We start from the raw sequence: 10,034 nt of genomic DNA, 5'->3' as shown, positions 1-10,034 counted from the left end.
GTTGTCATTCACACTGCACAAGGATGCATGCAACACACAAAGTTGCAGGAAAAAGACTAGACAACAGATTAGAGGACAGATTAGGTGACTTTATTCCCTGAAGGGCAAGTACATGGGGGCAGTACCTTAAAGAAAAAACTGAAAGTAAGATAACTAATGACAAACCTGAGACAAGGCGATTGTATATTCTTCTCAAACACTTCTACCAGATACAATCTGAAGGCTTAACGTGTGAGAAAAGAAACAAATATTGGGACGTTTCAAATTATATCTGACAAAGTGAAACTAAAGCACACAATACTGTTTCTTTAGAAAAAGAAATTAAACCAAGCAATTTTTTAATTGTATTTTTCCTATGTTGTATAGTTTTTTATTAGGTTTAATTAAGAAACAAATCAACAAGGTTACCAAAATTTGTGACAAGTACTGATTCCTCTAGTGCCTCATGCTGTTTTCAGCCACTGGGGGGCACTTTGAATTTAACAAAGCACATGATCCATGTCAGGCGACATGGTGGTGCAGTGGTCAGCCCTGTCACCTTACAGAAAGTCCCTTTCTGTGTGGGCTTTGCATGTTATCAGTGTCTGTGTGGCTTCTCTCCGGTTTCCCCGGTTTCTTCCCACAGTCCAAATACCTGCATATCAGGCGAGCTGATAACTCCGAATTGTCTGTAGGTATAGTGTGAATGGCTGTTTGGCTTCTATGTGGGGCCACACCTTCACCCAGTCACAGTTGAGCTAGACCCCAGTGACCCAGATTACAGGAGAAGCAGGGTATAGAAGATGGATGGATGGATGATAATCATCTGAGAATCTTTATGAGTATCCTTGGTTTTTTCTTAATATACGATCTCTGCAAATGATTCTTTTCAAAATAAGCTTCAGAAATAAGTAACGAGTTTATACTCGAGTCTGCATACATCAAAAATAGCCAAGGGAAGCTTGATTTTAGATGATTTAGTCAGACTATTTAGTTGTGTCTAGAACACATCTGTCATGGTAACAACGTTTAAAAACTTTAAACTGACCCATAGTGACATAGTTAACTGTGTAAGTGCTCATTTATACATGACTACATTGTTTATTCTTCCTCAAGAAGTACACAAACTTTCTTAAAATATCTGCCACTGTATTCCCACGAGGAGTCACAAGTCCATTGCCTTGTTGAATCAAGTGTACATCGAAATGGTGATCCACTGGAAACAGAGCAAAAACAAAACAAATGTTATTGCTGCACAAATGCAAAATGTTCCGTATTTTACTGAGCATCGTTATTGATCCCTATTGATTAACCAGTTGAAACATGGCAAAGATGAGACAAATGTCGTCGAAGCCAACACCAAACTGAACTAAAGAAAGCCAAAGGAGTGGCTTCTGTGTGGTGGGCAAACACTTGCAAACTGCCACAATAAAGTGCTGATAAGAAGTCGTATTACCTCAGACTCAAAGAGACTCATGCTATCTCCATCCGACAACCGCTTGAAGATGTCTGTTGAGCAACACAAAAGGTTTTGAATTGGGAGATCCTGTGCACACGCCCTTTCATCTTTGTCACTGGCAACATCACGCGTCCCACTCGACTCCACTTACTGTGCATGCATTCCAGGCGCAGGATGAGGCTGATGAAGCTTTCCAGTGTCATGTGACCAGAGGAGGCGGCGTAGCGCAGGGCCATCAGGTTGAGCATGTTGTCACTCAGCATTATTCCTGTGTAACACATGGGAAGAATAGCGGTGGTGTCCCGCTCGCTTTGTACAGTATGTTTGTGGGGTTTGTAATCAGTTATGAGTTGCACTTTTAGGAGGATTATTTGAAAGATGAGGTGCAGGAAGGGTTTTCACACAGGAAGGATAAGAAACGTTAAGTCTGAATCTTTCATGAGTGCTCGGATGATGTCCCGTCTTTACATTTTCAAGATTTAACAGTTGGTTGTCTGACTATCTACTATATGACTGTAAGCAAATCAACACATTTATATTAAAGCTGCTGCAGCCACTCTACCTGACACTTCAAACGCATTCCTGAGTTCACTCAGTGACAGCGTCCCAGTCCGAGACACATCAGTGCGGAAGAAAATGTCCTGGACAATGAAGAGAATGACAAATCAGTTGAAGCATTATTGCTAGAATGAGTTGCAGAGATGTGTGTTGATGTTGGTTTGCACTCGCGTCCCATTACCTTGTACGAGTTGACCTTGTTCCACAGTCGAACAAATTCTTCACTGTTGAGTTTGCCGGTGATTGATGTCTTTTTGAAATGCAACATCAAGGCGGAAAACTGAAAAAGCTTCTCAAGAAAGTCATAAATGTCCAATGGAACTCAAGAATGTCAAATAAAAGCAGAAAATTCAGAAACAGGATACATCCATCAGGGCCACCATGCTGCGGCAGGCATCGATGGAGAAGCCGCCGGACTTCAAGTCTCCTGCAGGCAAGCAAGCAGTCAGCAAGAGTCAAGAGTCAAGCCTCAATCCTCAATCGTCAATACACAGAAAAAACAAGTTCAGACCTAAGCCTATGATTCGATTCATCTGCAAAAAAAATCAAAGCAGGCAGATATTAATCCTCCAAACCTTTTAGGATTTGGTCATTGAGGAGCCCCTGGAGCTGCTCAGCATCCACTTCTTCATACTGAAATAAAATTAAAGCACCGTGTGAAAGGCTGCACACACAATATACATATACCCTGTTAGTGTAATATGCATCTTGTATTGATTTTTTTTTTTTTTTTTTTTTATCTCATGCACAGGATTAAAAATGATACAATTCATTTTATTCCTCAGAAGCGCCACCAGATGGCGTAGTATGACCCATCTTTATCAGCTCATGTTGCTCCAGTAGAGGTGGGGCTGTCACGCCACCTGCCGTTCGCTCCCTCAGGATGATGTTCCAAGTGTGTCCAAGTTTCTCTTTTTTTCAAGCGTGTGCGGTAACGTCAGTAATTACAGACGGGTCACATTGTGCCATCTGGTAACATTTCTGAGGAAGACAGAAGTTTCTGTCCAATGTCTGAGAGAAGAAAGTGATTTGCATCGACCAAGATATGAGGAATCTCATGAGGCTATTTTATCGCAACCTGCCAGGTTTTGAAGAAAGGTGACCTGCCGATTAATTTGACCAGGATGCACACTCACTTTAGCCAGCACACACTGCAAGACCGGAGAAACTCACCCTGTCAGAGTACTGACGGAAAAACGTTTTCTTTTTTTCATTGTCTTGCACGTTGATGGTCTTTTTGATTGGAGAGAAGAAGCAAAGGTGAAACAAAAAAATGAATTGATAGCAGATCTTAAGAAATAACTTGACTGTGTGACTTAAACATCAAGGTATTCTTAGTTTTTAAAAACAATGAGCTGGCACCTTTTCAATCGGCTCATGCCTATTGAAGCCTGAGTTTTCACTGTGGGAGGGACACAAATGTTAACACTCTAGTTTTGTAATTATTGACAGACAAGATGAGAGAGAAGGTGACTCTTACTATGCATGAGTGTTTGCTTTGGAGACGATGCTCAGGAGGAAAGAGGCGGTCTCATTTGGACTGAAGGTGGATGGAACAACCAGGTACTCGCCAGGCTTCATCATCAGGAACTCCATCACTTCGCGTGAGTTCATGTAGGTCTTGGTCTGGGCGACGGGCGCATTGGTTTTGAAGAAGGAGGCCGGAAACTTTCCGTTGTGTGCCTTGTACTGTGATTGGGAAAAGGTGTTGAGCTTGGACGCAACTCACAGACCTTGATCCAGGTCTGCAAACTGAGGGTGGAGAATCAACCCGTCTCTTACCTGATTTGTCACCTGGTGGGAAACAGGCAGAAGACGTTCACATTAGTTTCCGAAAGTCATTCAATCAATTTGTCTCCATTTGATTTTCCTGTTTTGTTGTTGAATTTTTCACTTTGACAAAACTTGAATTTGATCAGCCGAATTATTGATTATTTCTGAGGTTTAGAGTGAAACAGCAACAAATCAAAATATGCATGTAAGGAGAACTTTAAAAGCTGAAATATCAGACATCTTCATAGTGTATTTTAGGTGCACAAAGTTGGATATAAACACTAAATGGTTTAAAAATCTAGCCTTTCTTTTTCGTCCATCTCTTCACATCATGCTAAAGTCTTTTTACATTGTTTGTTATCTGATCTGGACTGAAACTGCACCACTGACACTAACTAGAGGCAAATCCTTTACAGAGGTTTTTACATCAGATGCCCATCCTGACACGACCCTTGCATTTATTCAGGCTGATCTGGCTGGGAATCGCAGGTCCCTGAGTCTCAAGGTGGTAACTATAATCTTATTCACTGGTATCTGTTACTGACCTCAAACACAGTGAATCCAATGTGGAGATTCTGCACCAAGCGTCGGTTCCTCTTGTCGGGCTTTTGCATGAGAGAAATCAAGATGTTCTTCTCGCCAGTCTTCTCAGAATCATCATTGGTAACCTTGACCCGATACTGTGGGTTGGTCCAGAAACTGCCTGAGTTTCAAGAGGGATTCTTTGATTATTTCTGCTGTTATTATATTTATATAATGATTTTTATTTTCTCCATCTCACATCAGCAAGAAGTACCTTGATTATTTATGCAGCCTCCAGCGGTGGTTCCTGCAACCCATCTGCCCTCATACGAAGTGGTCTTCCACTCACAGGTAGACTCCCCATCAAGGAAGCTGGGATTGAGGCAGCAGATATCAAGATCGCCGTAGAAGCTGCAGAAGTCCTCAAGAGTCATCCTGGTGGAGAAATTGATTTTCTTTATTATTACAGCGGTTTAGGAATGAAAACATGGCATTTGAAAACCTAAACCTTCATACTTCTTTAGTCTAAACCCATGAGAATCCTAAATAGGACTGTAAATAATACATGTGAGACTGGTAATCTGTAACAAGATGAAAAATACAGACCTGATAATATTGGATTTTAAAGTAGTTCTTCCACAGTGGTGGACACACACATTCTTGAAAAACTTGCAGATTAAGCCAGTTCAACAAGTTGCAAACTTTGCGTGTGTAAAATATGCAGAATGCCTTAACAACACAGTAAACCTGTTCTGTTTTGGGTTTTTTTCCCCTTAACCCCCCTCCCACACTCGCACAAGCACACACAAACACACAGGCTAAAAACAATTGTGTTATTCAGTTGGTAAATATTCCTCGAACTTGTGTACTTAGCAAAATTGATTAGTGAAAGCAATATTTTATGATATTTTTGTCTAACATTTCATTGTATTACAATATTTAATGTTGTATTTTGTAATAAGTAGAGGGACTTTAGTATTTGCTCCAATGAAATATGACAACGCGCACATTTCAATACATTCCATGTTAAATTACTAATTAATTATTATTAATAATTAGAAATTAAAAATGCTTTCTATTATTTCAGTGCATTTTCTTACCAAAACTCTCCATCGTCAGCCACTGAGAGACATATTTCCCTGTCTTGAGCACTCACAGTTTTCCACAGAGGAGACCTTTACAAAAGACACATCACCAAAGGGGTTTTCATCACTTTTGCAAGTTGCGACACATTTTCTCCTTTGGCATGGACCTAAGGTCTCCACTGCCTGCAGGTCTACATGTAGAATTTGCATATAAGCATGTGTAGGGACAGCAATTAAGGGTGGATGTTTTCTGCTGCCTTAGGCAAAGACTGTACAGGGGATTATATATGAAAACTGGAGAAACCGGTTTATAATGAGGGCTGTGCTGTTCAGAAGACGGTCTTGAGAGACCACCATTGTATTGTGTACCTCTGGGGATGTACAGTTAATCCTGGTGAGGTCAGATTTCACAGAAACCAGACACCTGGCTGTTGGCAACTCATTGGCTGTCATTTTAAAAGCAGATTGAAGATGTGATAAGGCATGCATACTTTGGCCCTAGAAAAGTATCCCAGTGTATCTGTCAGCTCAGTCAAGTAAGGCCTGGCTGTGGAAAAGTCACTGTCACCTGTCACTCCAGTCTCCAATCCACTCTCCTTTCCCCCAGGGGTTCCACAAACGCACCAGCTTCACCAGCTTCCCCCGACTTGTTGTCTGAGCAGAAATCATCACAAGCGAGAAGGTAGAAAAATCAACATACATTTGCAAAGGGTTGGTTGCAAAGTTGAGCCTCGGAATGAGCTTACCTCCCTGACTCCAGTCACTGAGTATGCATGGCCTTGGACCAGTCCATTTGGCTGCACAGTGTTGGCAGATGTCTCCTTCAAGTCAAAGACTTTTTAGTATTTCTGAAGAGTACCTTATCGCTCCACTTTCATTTCCAAAGTTTAATGTCCACTATGAAGTACAATTCACAACCTTTAGCCAGTGTGTGGTTCAACGCAAAAATCTAGAAAGCAGTTATCTGTGACGTCACAAAGGGCACAAATGCTTCTGGGAGGTTATTGATAATACACCCAGCCTGGTGTGAGCTCCGCCACGCCCCTTTTAAACCCATGAACATATGAAAGGCACAATAAAGCATCTGTTCTAACAAGGTTTCAACACCTCTAGTCAACCTTGAAACATTTGTTCACCATATTTGCACTCACCCCTTGTGGCGTACCACAACTCATTAGAGATTTGGTTTGTCCGGCTCTGCACATGAGTTTCCACAGATTGGAAGGAGAGTCTGACAGTTGGATGGACATGTGGACACCGCCAGTGAAGTCCGTCATGGCTTCAGCAGGAGTGCCGGCAATCATGTCAGAGTAGGAACCACACACCCTAACAAAAGTGATTGGCAAAATATGTGAACACAACAATGAAGACCTATACACAAAAATAGTTCATCAAACTCTTCGACTTTATGCTCTTCTCCATACTTGGCATAGGCTTTCTCCAGCAGAGCAGGCCAGAACTCATTAGGGTCTTTGGAGTGAACGAAAATAAGACGGCCATTGATTGTTGGCAGTTTGTCGTCAACGACAACCTCCACCCATCTTCCAAACCTCCAGAACTGCAAAAGGAAAAGATTTAAAACATAATTGATACACTTACAGGAAAATGTGTAGCATCATTTGTTTCAATGAGATATTTTTGACAGAAATATAGTGTGCAGTCTGTTGGCTTATTTAAGGCAAGACTTTGTGGTCTCAGTTCCCCAAACTCGTGTTTGTTCACTGTTCACTTTTTAACACTCATGGTTCTGGGATTTCATATCAGACGCAGAAAGTTCCCCCATAAACTCACTAAACTTTTTATTCTGAAACACTTGCCACTAGCATTTTAGAGTAAACAGAGACTTTGGGGGAACTGTCCTCCCCAGTTACCTTGAAGTGGAACAGTCCACAGTAGTCCTCCTCGAAACTCTGCTCAAGATGAACGACCTGCTCCAGGATGTCATCCTGGAAGGTCAGAGCTCCAATTGATGCTAAGAACCAGCAGTCCCCTAAAGGTAAACACAGTCACTTCTTGAAAAGACATGGAGGCATGGGACAGAAACAGAAATAATAAATACAAACAGATGAATAGATGAATAAATAAATAAATAAACTTAATTTCCTACCGAGGACCCCTTGGCCAAAATCAAATCTGGATACCCCATCAACTGTAAATGCCGGAGCAGGAGCAATTTTCTTTGAAACAAACAGAAAAATATCATAAAATAGCTCAAAATAAAAACTATGCATGATTTTATTTTGTTCTATTTCTGCTTATGCATTAATTACCTTAATTTGACTATTTTATGTTTTTGATCTGGTAACAGATCTACATTGTACAGTTATTGTTGTTTGTTTTATTTTACTTAACTTAGTTTAACTTAATGTGGCCGGCAACAGTCCCGAACCTGGTCTGTCTGTTGTGTCATGCCAATCTTGTTGTTGCACGCCGCAAAATCACAAGATGGTTGTGAAACTGTCATTTTGCAGTAGAAAAAACTATATAATGTTGCTTTCAAGGAATTTGAGTTATTTATAAGGGCCATATGTGTCTCTCTGCCTACAGTGTAACCCAACTCCCTCCAAATTGGCTGGATTATTTAGAATATAATGTAAAGAATGTTATGACTGTAGGAGAGGCCATTCTGATTGTTTTCAATTGTCATACAGGACCCCCATGAGGAAATTTTATTATCCTGGGAAACAAGACCCTTAGAGCTTAACGGGTTACGTTTCAAGCAATTCTAGATGAAATGCTTTGTTCCCTCGCACAAATGCAGCCTTAACCTACAGTAACTCAAGACTGTACTAATGTGCAGTTCAAATAAAGCGTATAGCAAACAGGGACCTACACCCGATGTCTGCAAAGCTATCCAAACTCAAAGAGAGCAACATGCAAATTTAGGTGCAGCCCTCCAGTCAAGTTCACCACTGTGGCACTGAACCACTGTGGCACTTTTAACTGTCTATGTGGTGTGAGCGTAGATCTTCTCCTGCAACACTCACCATTGGTCTGAGCCACTCCACACGGTCCAGGTCAGAGGGGCTCAAGAGCCCCGTGCCGATGGAGCGCTTGTCCGGGGGGAACATGTCATCGACGTACCTTACATTACGTATCAGACAGTACTGTTTTAGCTGTTGGTAGTCCTGGTCCAGGAACTTCTCCGGGTTGCTGGTGCTCCCATTTTGTTTTTGACGTGCTTCCAGGATGTTCATACACACTCCGGGAGGAGGCATGGCCGCTGTGTTTGGCTTTCCTGTTAAATTGCAGCAAATAAGTTTGCATCTTGATCTCAAGTTTGCTATCAACCTTCCTCTGCATTTGGTTGATTTGGTCCTTTCTCTAAGAAACCATATGAATTTAAACTTTCCTATGCTGTTGAATCAAAGTCTTTATGACTTGGCATTGGATCATTTCAGGTGGTACCTCTGGGCCATTGCAAATTACTGCACTCGAAGAAAAGAAATCTCACTGGTTCCTTACATACATATACGTACACACACACACACACACACACACACACACACACACACACACACACATTTGACAGAATCATTGTTGCCAGTTTTGATTTTGAAAATGTACAATGAGCTGCCTCCAAATAGTTTCAAGAATTGGACTGTCAGGTACAATATTGACTGAAAAGATTCCTTTCTTATGAAATTTACCACAGCTCATCCTTCTTTCGGGTAAGACACCAAGAACATCTCAACTGAGCTGACAGCTCAGCAAAGTGCAAATGTAACAAATGTGCTAAAACATTCAACTCAATGGATTCTACTTACTGAGAATTTCTCACCTGAACAGCTTGAGAGAGTAAAGAGAGTACAGTCAGTAGGTGGATCTGCAAGTTCAGAGTCAACAGCTTCGCCCCTTAAATACTCCTCGTAAACGCCCCCAGACAGACTCGCAGGGTGGTTTGGGTGTTCTTGTCAAAAAAAAAAAAAAAAAGGCTGAGCAAACTCCACCTGTTGTCACCTGCAGCGTTGTATTGTTCTGCTGGAACACAGCAAAGCAACCAGAGAGGAGCATGTTTTCATTTCAGTTTGGCAGTCATGGGAATTGAAGGCCGAGGACCTTTGACAGTCTTGGTGTTTATGTCATTTGCCATCACGCTCATGCCGAGCACTTGTCAACGTGCTCATCAAGACACCAAAGTGTTTCATAAACAGCCATAGGTGCAGTGGCAAGGTGCTGCCATCTGGCAGTGCACTTGGGAAGTGCTGAGCTTGTTGATTATGCCTATGTGTGCGTGTGTGCGTGTGTGTGCATGCACATGTCCAGTAGTGCACCTGATACATTGCAGAAGCACTCTCTCCTAAAGCCTATAATCTTTTAGTTCCTGATATTATGGGACACAGGCTGATAATACAGTGTTTTGTTCTTTTGTTCAAAGTTAATATATACATTTTAATAAATTGAAACTGTTTCATACTAATTTGCACTTAATACAGATAAAGGAAAATTTAAAAAAAATTAAAAGAGACCAACTTTGAAATTCTGCAGCACAATATGACTCAAGCAACATTTAGAAAATGTTTTCGCCCATTTGCTTTATTATAGAAACTCTTCCACATGCCCTGACTTAAGTTCCATACATGTCCATTCTATATGGTTATGTGTTTGCCTTCATGCGAAAGGGTTGTTGGTCGAGACATAAAGCAAAAAATGATTTA

General features: G+C 41.3%; 1 protein-coding gene across 1 annotated transcript; it reads right to left on the bottom strand.

The window, feature by feature from the left end:
- Positions 1-75: 75 nt before the first annotated feature.
- Positions 76-9,315, bottom strand: LOC142886362 (calpain-8-like). Its single transcript, XM_076023442.1, has 22 exons — positions 9,158-9,315; positions 8,364-8,614; positions 7,484-7,553; positions 7,248-7,366; positions 6,801-6,934; positions 6,528-6,702; positions 6,123-6,197; positions 5,945-6,030; positions 5,392-5,466; positions 4,566-4,726; positions 4,315-4,472; positions 3,779-3,790; positions 3,477-3,685; positions 3,359-3,398; positions 3,170-3,229; positions 2,572-2,629; positions 2,362-2,423; positions 2,178-2,246; positions 2,001-2,079; positions 1,590-1,706; positions 1,436-1,488; positions 76-1,195 (listed from the first exon to the last, which is right to left on the bottom strand). The coding sequence occupies exons 2-22, from the start codon at positions 8,592-8,594 to the stop codon at positions 1,169-1,171; spliced, it is 2,070 nt and encodes a 689-aa protein (XP_075879557.1). The 5' UTR covers positions 8,595-8,614; positions 9,158-9,315; the 3' UTR covers positions 76-1,168.
- Between the last annotated feature and the right edge of the window lie 719 nt (positions 9,316-10,034).

This window comes from Nelusetta ayraudi, unplaced genomic scaffold (assembly GCF_046127955.1).
Source record: "Nelusetta ayraudi isolate G7.1 ecotype Tasmania unplaced genomic scaffold, CSIRO-AGI_Nayr_v1 ptg000015l, whole genome shotgun sequence".
NCBI lineage: Eukaryota > Metazoa > Chordata > Actinopteri > Tetraodontiformes > Monacanthidae > Nelusetta > Nelusetta ayraudi.
This window is presented reverse-complemented; position numbering and strand designations above follow the sequence as displayed.

What these genes read in the sequence shown, in the direction of transcription:
- LOC142886362 (XM_076023442.1), bottom strand. Translation starts at nt 8,594, where the DNA reads ATGCCTCCTCCCGGAGTGTGTATGAACATCCTGGAAGCACGTCAAAAA. An exon ending in TTTTGGCCAAGGGGTCCTCG is followed by an intron (nt 7,367 to 7,483) that starts GTAGGAAATTAA and finishes GTTTACCTTTAG; the next exon opens with GGGACTGCTGGTTCTTAGCA. An exon ending in CAGTGACTGGAGTCAGGGAG is followed by an intron (nt 6,031 to 6,122) that starts GTAAGCTCATTC and finishes ATTTCTGCTCAG; the next exon opens with ACAACAAGTCGGGGGAAGCT.